The 18,963-nt window shown below is 49.4% G+C and overlaps 1 protein-coding gene across 6 annotated transcripts in view; it reads right to left on the bottom strand.

Moving 5' to 3' along the window:
- The window catches only part of CAMK2B (calcium/calmodulin dependent protein kinase II beta), a 99,900-nt gene extending 86,690 nt beyond the window's left edge, over nt 1-13,210 (bottom strand). For all 6 annotated transcript variants that reach the window (XM_053608407.1, XM_053608409.1, XM_053608411.1 and 3 more), the window contains exon 1: nt 12,916-13,210. In XM_053608407.1, the coding sequence (XP_053464382.1) occupies nt 12,916-12,980 (65 nt within the window). In that variant the 5' untranslated portion in view covers nt 12,981-13,210. The remainder of the gene's footprint in view (nt 1-12,915) is intronic.
- Between the last annotated feature and the right edge of the window lie 5,753 nt (nt 13,211-18,963).

The raw sequence follows: 18,963 nt of genomic DNA, 5'->3' as shown, positions 1-18,963 counted from the left end.
ACCTTCTCAGGCCAGCGGACGCCTAACTCTCCCTGCACCTCAGGCCTGAGCTCGGCCTGAGCTCACATCAGGCAAAGGCCCAGAGGACTCGCTAAGTTTAGTGACATTGTCACCAGGCACAAGTCAGATGTTCTAGTGACAGGCTGCTTCTCACTGTCGTTTGTGAAGACACTTCCCAGCAGAGGCTGGTTTAAAGGAGATGGCCAGGTCAGAGCCTCACCTCTGCCTGGGTCCTGAAGCCTGGGGGAGGCCGCCTGCCTGAGCCGGACACTACAGTCACTTTGATTTCTAAGCCCACTGCTCAGCAGTCTGAACACTGAGATTCAGATGTGAGAGGTTTTTTTTCTTCTAAGTAGGTTTTACTTATTTAACATCTTTATTAAGACATAACCCATATACTAAACAATTCGTCTATTCAGAGTGTACAATTCAGTAGTTTTAAATATATTCGGGCGGCACCTGTGGCTCAAGGAGTAGGGCGCCGGTAAGGAGTAGGGCGCCGGTCCCAAATGCCGGAGGTGGTGGGTTCAAACCCAGCCCCGGCCAAAAAAAAAAAAAAAAAAAAAAAAAAATGTGTACACCTTTGGGCAGCGCCTGTGGCTCAAGGAGTAGGGCGCCGGTCCCATATGCCGGAGGTGGCGGGTTCAAACCTAGCCCCGGCCAAAAGAAAAAAAAAAAAAAAAAAAAAAAAAAAAAGAATAAATATATTCACAGAGTTGTACATCCATTACCACGATCTCAGTTTATAGCATTTCCGGCGCTTCAAAAACTAACTTCCACCCCTTAGCACTCATTTCCCATCCTCTCTCTCTACCACATCCTCAACTCCAGTTTCTGCCCCTCAGATTTGCCTTTTCTGGCCATTTCATAAAAATGGAATCACACGACCTTCTGTGACTGGCTTCTTTGAGCATGATGTTTCATTCGTGTTTCGTTTCTTTTTATGCCTGAGTAATATCCACTGTATGGATGTGATGCATTCTCTCTGCCCATTCATCAGCTGACGGACATTTGGGTTGTTTCTACTTTTTGGCTAGTAGGGACTGTGCTTCTATCCAATATACGTTCATCCTATGTGGACATATATTTTCATGTTTCTTGGATATATACTTAGGAATGGAACATTTTGAGGAACTGCCTCAGTGTTTTCCATAGTGGCTATGCCATTTGACATTCTCACTAGCAATGAATAAGGGTTCCAACTTCAAGTTTTTATCAACACTAGTTATTCTCTGCCTTTTGGATAATAGCATCCTAGCAGGAATGAAGTGGTATCTCACTGTGGTTCTGATTTACATTTCTATAGTGACTAATGGCCAAGCGGCTTTTCATGTGCTATTTGCCACAGCTTTGATATATCTATTTTGGAGAAATGTCTATTCAAGTCTTTACTCATTTTTGAATTGCATCATTTCTTTATACTGTTAGGTAGTGAGACTTCTAAAACTATTCTGAATACAAATCCCTTATCAGTTATACAGGGTGGCCATAAAAAAAATTGTACATGAACTTTATGGCCACCATGTATGATTTGTACATATTTTTCCCAGTCTATGGGCTATTCTATTTTGCTTTCTTTATGGCCTATTTTGAAGCACAAAAGTTTTTAATGTTGATGAAGTCTAACATTAAAACTATTTTTCTTTCCTTGCTTATGCTTTTGGTGTCATATTTGAAAAACCATTGCCTAATTCAAAGTCACAAAGATTTACTCCCATATTTTCTTCTAAGAGTTTTATGTTTTTAGCTCTGACATTTAGGTCTATGAGTCATTTATATATTAATAATTTTGCATATGGTGTCAAATAGGGTTCCAACTTCATTCTTTTGCATGTGGAAACCCAATTGTCCATTTGTTAAATGGATCTTTATTCTTTCCCCATTGAATTGTCTTGGCAACCTTGTCAAAATTCAACTGATCTTAGATGTATGGATTTATTCTAAACTCTCAATCCTATTCCACTGATTTATGGGCTTATCCTTTTGCCAATAGTCTTGATTACTGAAGCTATATAGTTTTTTTTGTTTGTTTTTTGTTTTGTTTTTTTGAGACATAGTCTCAATCTGTTGCCCAGGCAAGAGTGCCATGGCCTCAGCCTAGCTCAAAGCAACCTCAAACTCCTGGGTTCAAGTGATCCTCCTGCCTCAGCCTCCCTAGTAGCTAGGCGCATCATAATACCTATAGTATACATTCTATACTATAGAATTTTTTTCTACTTTTAGGAGTGACTCGCTCTATTTTTAGGTGTCTCACTCTTGCTCATGCTGGTCTCAAACTCCTGAGCTAAAGTAATCCTCCTGGCTCAGCCTCCCAGAGTACTAGGAATACAGGCATGAGCCACTGCACCCCTATAATCCTAGCATGTAGTTCTGAAATCAGGAGATGTGAGTCTCACAACTTCGCTCTTCTTTTCCAAGATTATTTCGGCTATGCTAGGTCCCTTGTATTTGAATTTTAGCACAAGTGTGTCAATTTCTGCAAAAAATCCAGTTGGAATTTTTGTAGGTATTACATTGAACTTATAGGTCAATCTGAAGTATACTGCCAACTAAACAATACAGTGGAACCTCTGTAAGTTGATCACCCAAGGGATTGTAACAAACTGGTCAATATACAGAGGTAGTCAACATAAGGAACTAGGCTTACTATACTGAGACATACATATGGTGCATGTCTAGTCTATGAAAATTAGGTCAACTTAAGGAAGTGGTCAGGGTAGGCAGGTGGACAGCTGTGGAGCCTCTACTGTATTAAGTCTTCTAATCCATGAACATGAGGTATCTTTTCATTAATTCAGGTCTTCTTTAATTTCTCTCAATAGTGATATGTAGTTTTCATTGTACAAGTCTTATACTTCTTTTATTAGATTTATTATAAAGTGTTTTACTCTTTATACACTATTACAAAGGGAATTCTCCCCCTTATTTTATTTTGATATTGAAAATTGCTGGTATAATGAAATACAATGGATTTTTGTATACTGATCTTATATCCTGCAACTATATTCATTTTGTAGTTCTGTTTAGTGGGTTTCTTAGGGCTTTCTACATACCAGAGCATGTCCATTTCTGTCTGCAGAAAGAGATAGTTATATCTATTCCTTTTCAATCTAGGTGCCTTTTATTTCTTTTTCTTGCCTAATTGCCTGGCTAGAACCTCCTATGCCATGTTGAATAGAAATGGAAAGAGCAGACATCCTTGTCTTGTTTCTGATCTTAGGAAGAAAACTTTCAGTCTTTCACCATTAAATGTGATGTTAGCTGTGAGTTTTTCATAAATGTCTTTCATCAAGTTGAGGAAATTTCTTCTCCTAGTCTGTTGAGTGTTTTTATTATGAAAGAGTATTTGGCTTTTGTCAAATGCTTTTTCTGCATGTATTGAGATGATTATATAGCTTCTTTGTTCTATTATGTGATTGATTCTTGTATGTTAAATCAACCTTTAATCCTTGAAATAAATCCTACTTGTTTGTAATGTATAATCCTTTTTATATGCTGCTAGATTGGTTTTACTATTATTTTGTTGAGAATGTTTTATATATATATTCAAAAGGGATACTAGTATGTAGTATCTTACGTAGGTTTCTTGGGTTTTGGTATCAGGGTATTACTGGATTCACAGAATGAATTAGGAAGAATTTCCTCCTCTTCTGTTTTTTGGGAGAGTTTGTGAAGAACCATTATTAATTCTCCTTTAAATGTTCGGTAGAATTTACCGGTTACATTATCTGAGCCTGGGCTTTTTCTTTGCAGGAAATTTTTAAATTGTTAATTCATCTCTACTTGCTATATATAGTAGGTCTAGTTAGATTTTCTATTTCTTCTTGAGTCACTTTCAGTATTTTGTGTCTTTCTAAATATCCATTTCATCCAAGTTATCTAATTTGGGGATGCATAATTATTCATAGTATTTCCTTATTTATTTCTGTAAGGTTGGTAGTAATGTTCCCTTTGTTATTCTTGATTTTGACAATTAGAATCTTCTCTTTTTTTCTTGGTCTGACCACTCCTCTAATAGCTGAAACCTTCCTCCTAACTGGCACTCCTGAGTCTTTTTTCTTTCTTTCTTTCTCTCTCTTTTTTTTTTTTTTGAGATGGAGTCTCACTATGTCGCCCTCGGTAGAGTGTTATGGCGTCACAGCTCACAGCAATCTCAAATTCTTGGGCTTAAGCCATTCTCTTGCCTCAGCCTCCCAAGTAGCTGGAACTATAGGCACCCACCACAACGCCCGGCTATTTTTTGTTGTTGTTGTTGCAGTTGTCATTGTTGTTTAGCTGGCCTGGGATGGATTCGAACCCACCAGCCTGAGTGTATGTGGCTGGGGCCCCACCTATTGAGCAAGCTACAGGTGCCACCTCTTGAGTCTTCTTAATTACTCCTAGGGGTATTAATCACCTCTACCCTGTCATGTCATATAATTTGTTTAGTTTTTATGATTATTATGTGCCTCTCCCCACCTCTCCCCAAAGCCTGAGGGAGAACAAGCATCCTTGACTGCTTTGTTCACTGCTGTTCCCCAAGCACCCAGAAAATACCTGTCAAATGGTAAACGTGCAATCTGACTTGTTGAATAAATGCATAAGTCTTCAGGAGGGCAAAAGAAATTAGGAACACACTAAGACCACTAAGACTGTAAAACTATTATGCTTAAAAGAAGCCAGAAAAATGGGCCAGGCACGGTGGCTCAGACCTGGAATCCTAGCACTCTGGGAGGCTGAGACAGGAGAATCACTTGAGCTCAGGAGTTCAAGACCAGCCTGAGCAAGAGCAAGATGCCCACTCTACTAAAAATAGAAAAATCAGCCAGACGTGGTGGTGGGCACCTATAGTCCCAGCTAGTCGGGAGGCTGAGGCAGGAGGAATACTTAAACCCAGGACTTTAAGGTTGCTGTGAGCTAGGCTGAGGCCATGGCATGCTCGCCCAGGCAAGAAAGCAAGACTCTGTCTCAAAAAACAAAAACAAACAAGCAAAAAAACCCCAACAAAAACACACACACACAGAAAAATGAAAAAAGAACAGGGTGACCTCTAGGCTCTGGCCCTGCATTATCCAATACAGTGGATGCTGCCACCATCTAGCCATGAGAATCTGGAACGTGCCTGGTCCAAACTCTGATATATCTTAAGTGTAAAATAGACAATAGGTTTCAAGGATATACCAGAAAAAAGTAATGCAAGATAGCTTAATCATTTATATAATGATCACATGTTGAAATATTATTTTGGATACAGAGTTAAATAAATATATTATTAAAGTTCCTGTCACTAGTTTTTACTTTTCAAGTATTAGAAAATTCTAAATCACACACATGGTGCGTCTTTGTACCATGTCACTTCTTCTGGAGAATGCTGCTGTAGACAATGTGGACAGTGGGGTGGCAGGGGGGTGTGTGGGGAATAACGCCTGGAAACAAAGATAAATTCTAAATGCACCATTAGGTGGTTAGGTGAGGCTCTGAAAGAACCAAGAGATGTGAGAGGGAGTGTGGGCTTAGGCAGTGTCTGGCCTCAGGTACAGAGTCTGCTGCAGGGTCTGCAGTTGCCCACTGGAGCCACCTGGGAGCTTTTCAAACATACTGACACCTCATCCCCTATGCTATCTGATTAGCTGGGGTGTGGCTGAACTCCCCAGGGGCCTCCAACGCACAGCTGGGGCTGAGACCCACCATACTGGTCTTCTTCAGGAGGTCTGTCTTCTAAGAAGACCTATGCTCTTTACCCAGAAAGCCCTGAACAGACGGCCTGAGAATCCCAGGCTGCACCACAAGAATGGAAATAATGTGAAGAACTTTATTAAGAAGTGGGCTGAGAGCCGCAAACCTCTCAGAGTCAAGCTCCATGGCAGGTACATAAGTGCTGACAACCCTGAGGCTACATCTCACCAGGTGGTAAGACTAGCAGCCCAGCTGGGCTAGGTGGGCATCATTAGACCCCAAGGACACACCTGCAGGGCCACCTAACACCTCCAGCAAGACTTTCATCTTTTATGCTGCAAGGACTGAGTGAGTCAGACTGTCAATGAGCCACTGCTGAGCTCCTACTGTGTGCTGGGCATTGTTCTCAATACTTGAATGTAGCACTGGGGGACAGAGGCAGGGGCTGCTCCTCAGCTCCTTGCTGGAAATGGGCACTCAGAGGGACATGCTTGACACCTGGAGAGCACCCAGTGGAAGGCACAGCACCTTCCGTACTTCACAGTAGGGCTGGAGCAGCTCCTCACCTCCAGTCTTCACTTGTTGTTCACTAAATGGGGAAACAAGGACCATGGTTCTCACATTACACCCCTGTGATTTTATGCTTCCTTCTATGAAATTTTCTTAAATCTTTGCCTGGCTATTGCCAATCTGTTCTACAATTCAACAAGCGCTTGTATCTGGCTTAACAAAGAATCATAACTTCAGTTATTTTAAGATGGTTATGTCAATACAGAAAGAACTATGTCCACCAGGAGCTAAGCTCCAAACAAGTGACCCTCTAACCCAGGAGATAAGAGCCACCCAAAGTTTGGCAGCTAGTAACACCAACTCTTAACATAAAAGGATGTTTTTATTTTAAACAAATTCAGATTTTTATATGAATAAAATATACATTTCTGTGTAATCTGCCAATATGATAATTTTTTAAAAACCAAGTAGATACATAATGCATTTTTATGTCTTTACACTAACAAATGTGAGTTGCAGCTGTAAAAGATGCTTTAAAATAGTCAAATCCGATTCCATTTTTGTGGGGGAAGAGAGAGGGAGTTAATTTTTTTGAAAATGTATTTTAAATCTCCAGAAAGTTCACTTGACTAGCCAAAAAAAAAAAAAAAACTTCCAGAAAGACTACATCTCTTGCCTGAACCATGGGGGTGGTATCAGATAACAGAGGGTCATGAGAGCCATTTTTCCAGGGTCACAGACACTGCACATTTCCCCCACTTGGTCTTTTCCATTAAATTACTTGTTAAATTCTAGGGTGGCTCAACATGGACTCTGGCCAATGGAGCAAAAATGAGGTAACCATCCCTATTAGAATTTTTTAAGTAGAAGAAAGAAAACCCAGACATTACTTCTCTCTCTCCTCTGTTCTTGGTGATTTGCAGAAAGAAAAAGAAGAAATAAAGATAAAAACATGTCCTTCAGTTCTTTCAAGTGAGACCTGAAAGGGTCCTCCTTAGCCCTGAGGGCCTTGACCTTGGCAGAAGTCTGCCTGTGCCCACTCCCATGGGTCTAGCCCCTGCAGCCGGCCATGCTGCAGACATAGCCTTCTTTCACGGGACTTCCGGGGCCCCGATTTCAAATATAGGGTCCTATCATCCCATCACGCTTGTCAGAGGATGGTTCCTAATTTTTGGTTTAAAAGATGTGACCAACAAGTATGTACACATCTCTCTACTAAGAACTGGCAGACACTTAGCCGTTAGGAAAGACTTACTGACATGTGGGGTAGTCATAGAAGTGTTGGGCAAACAAATTGCAGAATCACATATATGGTGATTCCATCTGTATTTTGAAATCATAAATATCTGATATATATGTAGATGTGCATATACGTACACACACATATCCTCACACTGACACTGAAATAGTCCAAGGACTTCGGGAAGTGAGGGAACTTGAGCGTAAACAAGTCACATTTCACTATGTATGCCTCTGTACGACTGGGGAGGGGGTGTTTGTTTTGTTTACAACGAGACCATATTGCTCTGGTAATTTGTTTAATAAAAATTTCAAGTCTTGCTCGTCTCAAATGGGGTCAGAGTGTTAGTTGTCTTTGACAACAAATGGAAATGACATTCTGGCAAAAGGGAACAGAGGGGTAGTTGAGGGATGGTGTCTTTGGTTTAGAAAGGCAAGGCAAGCAGCCAGCCAAGGACAGGTGCCTAAAATCCTCAGGTCAGAGTACACCACAAGCTGGCCATGAGTCAGCTGGTGGAGTAATAGCGTTTTTAAAACACAGACTAGAGTAGGGTCATGAGCTTCTGGGAAGAGCAGAACATGGATTCAAACCCTGACCCTGTGTGACCTTTACTAGGGGATGGGGCTTCTCCATGCCTCAGTTACCTCTTCTGTAAACTTGGCAATACTCACAGTACCTGTTTCACAGATTGAGCATGTTAATATAATAAGCACCATTTAAGCGCTAGCAACTGTTACCAGAAAAGAAAGAGTCTGGGTAGCGAGCATGCAGATATATTCTTAGCTCTCAGCAAAGTAGGTTATGGTATAAAAATACCATTAAATAGTAACTAAACTAGCATCACCTTAATGCACATCTTGCCAGCAACCTCAGCATGTGCGACTTCTTTTTAAACTACCCTACATTAAGGAATCAAGACCAGGAGGACTCAAGCTGGCCTCCTTGGAGCTGGGCCAGCAGGCAGACGCCCACTTGGTCCACCCCTTCCCCACAGGGGTAGAAGCACCCATCTTGGGCCAGGCACTGAGGACATCACTGTGGACAGGGGATCAGACCCCTGCCTCTGTGAGGATAAGTTGTCCTGAGTGTCACATGGGGCAGAGTTCGAGGGAACTGGAACAACAGAAGTGCTGGCGACGATGAGGAACCAGAGCTGGGCTCCCAGACAGCCTGCTGAGCAGCAAGGGAGTGAGCTGGTGGAGTCAGGGAAGAGGGCTGGCTCGGCCAAGGCCCTGAGGCAGGAAGTGCCTGGTGTGCTCCAGGGAGGGAGAAAGCAAATATAACGATAGCTCCTCCACCAATTCCTCTCTTCCCTGGCAACCAGCTTCAGAGCTTGGAGACTCAAAAATTGATTTGCTCTGAATTTCCTAAGTTTATCTATTAACTACCTAGCAGGCCATTTGCTGGTTCAGAGTATGCTTCTACTAGCAGAAAGCCCCCACCAGCTGGCAGCGATGCCCCCACCAGTGGCTAGGTGACAGATGCCCCTGCTCTCTGCCCCGCAGGGTACTACTGGATGGAGTCAAGGACATATCAAGGGGACCATCTAAGGTTCTGGGCAAGCTGGGAGAGGTAGGAGACACCCTGGACTGGAGCTCAGGGGCTGCCCTTGCTGCCCCGGCTCGGGTGAGTTGAGGACCTTCGCTGAATGCGGTTCTCTGTCTGTGAATCAGGGGTAGAGAGAGGAGCCTTCCTGGACAACTCGAGTCAAACAAAATCAAACATTGTAAGTAACGTACACCTTAGATGTTCTTACAGTGTAGACCACAGGCCCCGTGCCATCTCCCCCAGAAAAGGAGGGGTCCATAAACCCTTGAAATTATATCCAAAACCTCATGGGAGCCACTTTCTTCCAGGGAGATAGATCATCCATATTTTAAAGGAGACGGTAACTTCCAAAAGTAGAAGATTCATACACCTAAATAGAAAATGTGAGACAGCTTCCACGAGACAAACTGTCCACCATTACAACCTGCCAATGCCAAGGGACGGCAGCACCAGGGTGGAGGGCCCCATCCCTGCTGGTGGGAGTGGACACGGTGGTGGTATCCACTGAGATGAGGCGCGCAGACCCTCAGGGGCAGCCCCACCGCCAGGGACGCAGCCCAGAGAAACCCTCACACCCTCCCGGCGGACACCTGCGTGCTGGGAGAGACCGGGCACTGGAGACAACCTAGATTTGCAGCAGGTAGACATGGTGTTCATACTACGGAGCACATGCGGCAGCTCAAGTACATCGGCGAGACTATGTTCAGAGAGAAATACAAGTGCCAGGTTTTCTACATAAATTTAAAAGAAAGCACAAAAGAATCCTATATATTAGTTATGGGTACTTATGTGTGTGTGTAAATGTGCCAAAAAGAGTCCGGGAGTAAAAATGCAAATGCAGTAGTTGGAGGAAAATGGGTTATTTAATATTTATTTGTAATGCTTTACTTCTTAGAACTTAAAAAGAAAAAGGATTTAAAGTCAAACTGACAAAAGATGAACAGTTTTCATTTCTGAGTAGAGAAGACACTGGTATTCATTTTATTACTACTGGTATTTTCTTGGATTGTTAAAATCTATCCAGTATAAAATACAGCTGGCTAGTCCATGCCCGGCCGAGGGCTTCCCTGCTGTGCTCTGTACCCGCTCCCACGTCCCCCAGGCCCAAGGTGGCTCTGCATCCCAGGACATTGGCCACCAGGCTAGTGTCCCTGAGCCCTGCCAGGCTGGGCAAGGAAAGGCACAATCCATGGAGCTGGGTGGGGCAGGGCCCAGAAAGTGGCTCCTCTTGGCCAGCTGACCCCCATGCCCAGGCCCCTGAGGTAGACCCAGGAGACAGCAAAGAGGGATGGGGCAGGGGAGGAGGATGGCCAGTGGCCGAGACACACATGAGCAGCTGTAGGCCTGCCCTTCCTTTGAGCAGGGAGCTCACCGTCACCTGACTGGGTGCCAGGAGCTGCAGCTTTAAATAAACTTGGACATGTCCACCTGGGGCCTGGAAGCAACACCAACTGTGGCCCAGGCAGGCACTGTCAACAACCAGCCAACATGGCCACTGAGAGACCCCAGCCCTGTGAATGGGCTCAACTCCCACGGCTCAGCCCTTGCCTCAGACATCCCCCTTGGGTGCCCTGCCTCACCCTCCCAGCTGTCCCACCCAAAGCACAGCTACACCCCAAGGCACTCAGTCCCCTGCCTAGCCCAGAGCCACTCCAAAAGGGCAGTGTCAGGCCCCTGGCAGCCCCCAGGGCCTGGTGTCTAGCAGGGATCCACAAAGGTGTGCTGAGCTGAGCTGACTGCTCCTGGCTAGGAGGCCACCCCACGTGTCCCAGGTCACAGCACTCCCCAGGACACCAGGCTTCACTGTTAACAGCACATGCGAATGGCTCTTGGTGCCTCTAAGGCTACACTTGCTCTGTTCTGGTGGCAACTCCTCTGGAGGAGGAGCCCCGAAGTCTCTGCCTCACCCAGCCTCCACTGCGGGCACTGCCCCTCTCAGCCTTGGGAAGGCAGCCCCAAAGACCTCCATTCCCCAGTGTAAGTGGCAACCCTTAGGAAAACCAGTCACCACAGGAGCTGGAGGCTGGGGCTGCGGGGCCATCCTGACCCTGCGGCTGGACACAGTGAGGCTCACACCAAAGTGAAGCAGGGATTGGCCAAGCGAGCTGCAGGTTGAGGAAACTGGGGGGTGTATGGGATGGTCCTAAAAGAGGCTTCTTTGAAGGCAGCCAGGACTGCCCAGTGTAAGGTTGTGTGTGTTCTTGGGCACAAGCAGAAATGACAAGAAGATCCCCTGGGAAGAAGTGGCTTCCCACTGCTGACCTGTTCTTCAGAGAACCTGTCCCTACAGCAGCCAGGACATACCTCAGGAGGACAGCAGGTGTCACAGACCTGTTCATCTGAGGGTCTGAGAGCTGGAGAGCCAGCCACCCCTCCCAGGGCACAACTGAGGCCTCCTGTCTACATGGAAGCTTACCTGGCCACCATCTGAGGACCCTCAGTCCTTTGCCCCCTTCCTCACAAGCTTCCAGCCCCCAGCCAGTCCCTGGAAGTGTCTTCAAGGCCTGTGTCCCCAGAGTCCACAGGGAGGTACACACAGTCCCTTATGAAGGAGCGCTGGACCCACCCATCCATTCCCCCCACCTAAGGGTCCCCTGGGCCAGCCTTGCCCCCCTACCCTGAGCCATCCAGCACTAGCTTCTTCCACTCTGCTCAGCTCCCTGCCCCTCAACCCGAATCCTCCCCATGTGCAGGGAGAAGTGGGGATGAACACGCCCCCGCACTCCTCCAGCCAGGCACTCTACAATTATCAATGATCAGCGTCCCTCGCCCACCGCAAGGTTTCACCAGACGCTTATTTAGTAAAGGAAGAAAAGGATCTGCCGCGGGGTGTGTAAGAGGAAATCTCGCCAGCGCCCCCACCACGCAGGAGGGATGGAGGAGGGTGTGGGAGGATGGAGAGGATCAGGAGAAACCTGGAGGAGAGGGAAGAGGGGGCTCTGGCCCAGCCAGGCTAGAGACTCCAAAAGACGCCAAGTGCAGCCAGGCTGACTGATGTAGGGGAGACCCCAGACAGGACAGAAGGCTACTGAGGGACTCCCCGATCTCTGACTCCAAGGCAAAGCGAGTCTGGGGCCCCAAACCCAGGCTTCGCCCCACATTGCTCTTGTGGCTCAGCAGAGTCGAAGCGCCCCGGCACCTGTTCCCCGTGAGGCCCTACCTGCAGCAAACCTTCAGAGCCCTGCCCAGAGAGCTCCCCACACAACCAACCTTCCAAAATCCAGCCCCCACCTCACTCAGTGACCTGAAGTCAGAAGCCCAGTCGGGCTTCTCACCTCACCCGCTCATCCCCATCCTGATGACCTGATCCAAGCTCCCTGACCTCACCCTCCCCTCGCCCCCCAATTCCTGTTTCCAGAAAAATCTGCGGGAAAATCCTTCAGAACCGAGATTCCTCAGGGGACCCATGGCAGAGACTGCTCCCACGCCGGCACCCCCCGCGCGGATGGGGCCACGCGCAGGAGCAAGCGCCGAGCAGGTCCCGCCACCCCCGCCGCCGCCACTCGGATGGGGGTGGGGACAGCTCGCCCACGCTGGGGACGACCCTCTGGGGCTGCGGCTGACCCCTCCCGGCGCTCCAGGCCCCGAGGCCGCCCCCGCGAGCCCCTCCTCTCTGACCTCCCCGCCGCCAAATGCGTCACGTCTGTCGGGCGCTCTGGGGACACCTGCTGCCGCCCCCGCCGCGCGGAGTCGCTAGCCCGGAGTCCCGGGCCCCGGCCGGACAGCCGCGCTGGGCAGGGCTGGGCAGGGCTGTGCGCGCTGAGGTCCGGTGGCCAGGCCCTGGGCCCGGGGCTCGGGGGTCGGGACCGCGCGGGGCCGTGCGCTCGGGCCCGGAGCCCAGAGGAGCCGGCGGCGCGCGGGGCCGCAGTGCGCCCGGAGCTGGAGGCACCAAGGGTCCAGGCTCCTCGAGGTCCCGGCCCTCCGAGGTCCCCGGCCCAGCCTCCGCGCGCCGCGGCTCTTACTTGCCAATATCCTCGTAGAGCTGGTACTCGTCGGTGAAGCGAGTGCAGGTCACCGTGGTGGCCATGGCGGCGGCGGACGGGCTCGGCGTGCGCTCGGCTGCGCTCGGGCGGCGGCGACTTCGGCTCCCGCTCGCGGGCACGGCGGCGACACGGGCGCGGGCGCGGGAGACACCTCGGCTCGCGGCGCCGGGCGGGGGCCGGGCTGGGCTGCGCCGGGCGGCGAGCGCACGCGAGATCTGCTCGCTCCGTCCCCGCCAGGAGCGCGCCGCACACCTACGCGCGGGGAGGCGCGGGCGCCGCTGTCACCGCCGCCACCGCCGCGCCTGCCCCGCCCGCCGCCCCCTGCACGCGCTTCACCCGCACCCTGCACACGCTGCTCCTGTGCCCGCACCCGCGCCTTGTGCACACACCCGCACCCACATCCGTGCCCGGCACCCGCAACGCTTCCGCACCTGGACCTGCACCTGCACTCACCCCCGCGTGCTCCCGCACCTTGCACATACCCGCACCCGCTCCCTCTCCCGCACCGCGCCCGCACCCGCTTGCGCCCTGCACAGGCAGGCCACCCGAGCCAGCAATTATGCTTGTTGTGCCCCTGCTCCCACGCACACGAACTAACACAATGAGCCCAGTCTAGTCTCGTCCCTGAAGGCCCACCTCCCTCTGACAGCAGCGGGGAACTGGGGACCACGTTGGGTGCCAGGGTTCCTGGGCCACCCTACGCAAGACCCAGGTCTCACACTTCGGGAAGGAACTGCTGCCAGATCCCTCCTGTCCAGTCTCCATCACCCCACATGGGCACAGCCCGGTCCACCTGTCCTGGTAGAGCTGCCCAGGAGTCCTGGAATGCACAGTGGGACACTAGGATGAGTGAGAAGCTGGGGCTACTCCCTCCCCATGGTCCCAGCCTCTCCTTCCCTCTGTCTTCCAAGGACTGGTCACCAGGTGATTAGAGTGGAGTTCCCAGGAAGGAGCATTTGGCATTCAGACTGAGGGGCCTTGGGGTGGGGAGAATGGGACTGCTCCATAGCTACTCGGGAGCCTGAGAGCTCATAGCCACCCTGCCCCAAATAGAGGGACACACTTCCTCTCTCCAGGCCTGATCCCCCTGCTCTGGCTTAGAGGAAGAGGGTCTACCCCTTCCAACTTCCTCTTGAAAGTGGTCCTGGAGGCGAAGGAGGAGAGAGCAGGGAGGCTGGGCAGACCTGGTTTCCCAAAAAAGAGCTTTCCCGAGGGCTGCCATCTGGGCTGCCATCCAGAACCAGGACCTGAGACCCCCCCCAGCTCCAGCGCCCCCACACTCCTTGGACAGGGCCATCCTGGGTAGGCTCTGAGGAGGGAGCCAGCTCTGGATTTGGGTCACCCTGCTGCCCTGACATGACCTGCTTACTGCTACACTCTCCCACCCCCACCCCAGGATAGAGTCTAGACCTGTCCTTCTCATCTCTTTCACCCCAAGGCCAGCCCAGGACTAGCCCCAGAAGCCACAAAGGAGCAGATGAAGAGATTCTGGAGTGGGGGTCACCAGTGCCCTCCCAGGCCAGGATCCCTTTGGCACATCAGTAAGCCCAGGGGCAACAAGTTCTTGCTCTAGGTGAAACCTATTTGCAGGTGGGAGCAGGCTAGAGGTTGAGAAACTCTCAGGCTAAAGACAAGTGCTGGGTTCCATGGGGAAGTCCTGTGCTGAGGAGGCAGAGGGAACATGGCCTTGACTTCAGCAGAAAGGGAGGAAGAGCGAAGTCGTTCATGCCTCAGTGCCAGGGTTGGACACAGTGAGCTCAGGGCCATCCTAACAGACAGACTGGTGTGGTCCCAGGGAAGGACTGGACATTTGTTCTTGAGGTTGTGTTTAACCCCACAGGAGCCTCTCCCAGCACCTGCTGGGAGCATCTGCATCCTTGCCTTTCTGAACTGAGAAAGAAGAGGTGGGGCCACACGGTAGACTACAAGCAGCAAAGCAAACAAAACCACAGCCCTCTGTAAGTCAAGACTCTTTCAAAGCTACTGTGAAGTCACACACACACTTCTACTAGCATGTCCAGGAGATGTAAAGTGACGGTGGCACCCCACTGACAGCTAACATTGATGGTGCTTGCGTGCCTGTTACATGCATTCTCATTTAGCTCTCAGTCCTATGAGACGTAAACTGTCATTATCCCCATTTAGCTAGATGGGACAACAGACAAAGAGGTGAGGCAACTTACCCATAGTCACACATGCAAGAATGGCTGGGACTCACACTCCACTGCCCCATAAAGATTCCTTGCCTTTTCATGCACTCAAACATACATGTGCAAATACATACATGCACACACACATAAGCCCCGGGGCAGGGGGACATAGCAGCCATCTTTGTAGTCTTTTGTGAGGTCACCTTTCAAAAGGTTGGGAGGTTGGCTAGGACCCCCCACAAGTTTGGGGATCACTAAGTGACACAACTTGAGGCCCACTGTATCTTGTGCCTCCCCACCACCCAGTTCTGTTGGCCCTGGGAACCCCTGGGCAGCCCCTTGTCTGAGCTGAAGCATCAGCATGTGATGTGCCATGGCCATGGGAGGACAGGACGTGCAGCTGATTGGGCACCAGACAGTGGGGAAGGCTGAGGCCACTCACAGAATAGCCCACTCCTCACTTCCAGACCCAGAGCACTCCTCCCTAGCAGGGGGAAAAGGCAAGAAGGGCAAATGTCTTCCAACCCTGACTTCCTGATCCCAGGCCCCAGAAGCCCTCTCATCCGGCTTGGGCTCTGGTCAGAAGGCCCAGACTTTCCCCTCCTCCTCCTCCCACCCTCAGGAAGGGCTCTCCTCCCTGCCCTCCACCCCGCCCCTGTGCCATCTCCGTCTCCCACCTTGTCCTTTCTAGCTCGCTTTCGTAATCAAGGAGGGCTCTCCCTCCCAGGTGGCAGCTGGGGCGGGTATGGGGAATATCAGTTCTGGGAGGTTATTGTTAGGACAGTCACCATGGCAACAAGCATCACATCTGCAGAACCAAAAGTGCTGCACATGGGGCTCATTCTCCCAAAGAAAGCCATGCCCGCCCTATCCCGCTCACCTCCAGTGGCTGCTGTCATGGGGGAGGATGTCACTGTACCTCCCCTCCTAGGCCCAGCCATCTGCCCAGGAGAACGGGCTCTGGGTCCCAGAGCAGGAAGACCCCACTCCGTGCAGTCTCAATCACCTGGCCCACGACATGGCAGCCCATCCAGGACATTGTGGCAAGCAGAAGTCTGAATGACAGAGAGAAGCCAGGTGATGGTGGTAGTGACGATGGTGGGGATGACAGTGTTGATGGTGATGATTATAATGATGGTGATGAGGGTGACGGTGGTGACGAAGGCCATCAATACAACTTACAATGCATTCGCCACATGCCAGAATCCATTCTAAAGGTCCAACTTCCACCACTTCATATAAACCTCATGACCACACTGTCATTACCTCCCTTTTACAAATGTGGAAACTGAGACACACACAGACTCTAAATCAGGTCACACAGCTAGTCCAGTAGTGGCACCCAGGTCTTCCTGACCCCATAGCCAGTGCCTTTAACCACTGTGTTCTGCTCAAGAGTGGCCACAGGCATTCTTGGTGCAGCTATGGTGTACTCTACTGTGCTCAGGCCCCAAGTCACATCAGGGAACAAGATAGATACGGATGCTGCCTCCGTAGAACTGACACCCAAGACCAGACAATAAGCCAATAAGAAACATGGAGGAGAGACGGTTTTTTATTTTCATATTTCAAACCAAGTGATCTTCTGGAGAGTGACAGGGTAGCAACTTCAAAGGGGAGTCCATAGAAGGCCTTCTGAGGAGGTGACATCTAAGCTGAAGTCTGAACGACAGAGAGAAACCAGGCTTGAGCGAATGAGGGCATAGGTGTTGGCAGAAGGGGCCCAGGGGCTAGATCAAGCTGATATCTTTAAGGAATGAAGAAGGTGGAAAGAGAGAGGCAGTGAAGGCATTTTGTCAACAGTTCGTCTGCAGGTTCTGTTTGGCACCTGAGTCCTCCAACGGATTTTAAGCCACCTTGATGGTTAACAAGCACAGTGATAAAGCTAACCAGTAAGCCCCTGGGCCGCGGATGAAGCTCCGCCAAGGACACAGGGCGGGAACTCCCCAGACTTCCTTCCTTCTCACTAGGAATACAAGCACAAGGTGGGCACCAGCACCTGTCTGGGAGACACCACAAACTTGGGCAAATGGAGGGAAGCGACCGCGGTTCCTACTAAGCCAACTCCTGAGCTAGGGCTTAGTGCCACCTGACTGCATGCTTTTCAGGCCTCTGGCTGGCTAGGGTTTCTGGAGCAGCCCTGGGCCTCCCTGGCCTCCAGACCCTTCTTGTCTGACTCCTCCTTGGCCCTGGCCCCTGGACAGTGCCCATCTCATCCCCCACCCCAGGTATCTTTATCAGCCGTGAGTGCTTAGACTGACAGGAGCAGATCCCAAATGGCCAGGGAGTGGCTCCTAGCTCTTCCTTCCCTGGAGACTAGGGATGTGTCCTCATGGAACTACCTCCTAGCCCCGCTCAGAAGACCCTGTACTCAGGCTCCTCCCATTCTACGCTGTGCAGCCTCCAACTGCAGTTGCTAAAGCGAGAGGACTGGCTGGAGTTCCCAGCGCAGACACAGACCCGTGCTCGCCGGCTGGGGCCGATACAAAGCAGGAGTCATCCCTTTCCGCCTCATTATCAGAGGTAGCACTTTGGTGGTTGTGCATCCCTCGGGAACCAGGCTGCACTGGCTTTCTGCTCTGGCATCTGGAATTGGTTGTCTCCCTGGTGCTTCCATGTGAAGATCCAGTCATCACATTTGTGTCCCCAGCATAGAGAAAGGGAGGCTGGATGGCAGGTACCAGTCAGCTTTCTGCCATACGGCCCCACTGACAGCCAAATCACAAGAGTTCATTTAGCTGAAAGAGAGGTGGGGATGTGGGGTGTCTATGGCGGAACAAATGGAAAACGGTGCCAGGGACAAGTGCGGTCTCTGCCACCTTGTCTGTGCAATGCCCTACTTATTCTGTGGTTATCACTGCCGAAGAACCAAGGTCCATGGAGCATAAGGCATTGGTTTCTGTTCTACTTTGTGATAGGTGCTAACATCTGATGGCTACTAGGATTTACTACTATTGACAGGCACAAAACATAATACAAAGATAATATGCACACACAGGACAGCCACTTTGAAGAACTGTTTGGCTATTTTTTTATAAAGCTAAACAAATACCTTTCCTATGATCTGCCAATTCCTCTCAGGTAATTTACCCAAAAGAAATAAAAACACACATGAGGGAGAGAAAGAAACTTTTACAAGGGCCTTTATAGTAGGTCTATTCACAGTAGCTGAAACTGGAAACAGTAGAGTACATCCATAAACAGGACTGTAGATAAACAAATTGATATATATAAATAAAAAATAACAACTGATGCACTCAACAACAAGGATGAGTCTCTCAGACAGAAAGCTGAACCCAAAAAGTCAGACACAAAGAATACACACTGCATTATTCCATTTCTACAAAATTCTAGAACTAATCTGTGGTCAAGAATTCAGAAAAGTAACTGTCTCGCAGTGAGTTGGGTTGGTGCTGGGATTGATTTCAAGGAGCTCAAGGGGACTTTCTGGGATGTTAGAAATGTTCTGTATTTTTTTGTAGTTACACGAGTGTATATATTGGTTGAAAACTTAACATACTGTACCCATAAAATCAAGAGCATTTTATGTAAATATAATTTACATGTAAGTTTCATGCAATTATGTGTGTAAATTATACCTCAACTTAAAATTACATGAAATATTCACTGATACTGACATCCCATGTGGAGGATACACTTTTGTTCCGTCACATGGAACAGTTTTAGCAATAGGCCAAGCATTAGGAGACAAAGGAACTCACACACACAAATGCTACAAAAGTGAGAATCACTGCAAGAAAATTAAAAAGAATAACGGAAGGAAAGCCAAATAAATCACTCAGCAGGAAATTTAAATGACAAACTATGGAAACTATGGAAATGAAGCTTGTAAACGAGGAAACCATAGTGCCTCTCC

Source organism: Nycticebus coucang, chromosome 11 (genome assembly GCF_027406575.1).
Source record: "Nycticebus coucang isolate mNycCou1 chromosome 11, mNycCou1.pri, whole genome shotgun sequence".
NCBI classification, from domain to species: Eukaryota; Metazoa; Chordata; class Mammalia; order Primates; family Lorisidae; genus Nycticebus; species Nycticebus coucang.
This window is presented reverse-complemented; position numbering and strand designations above follow the sequence as displayed.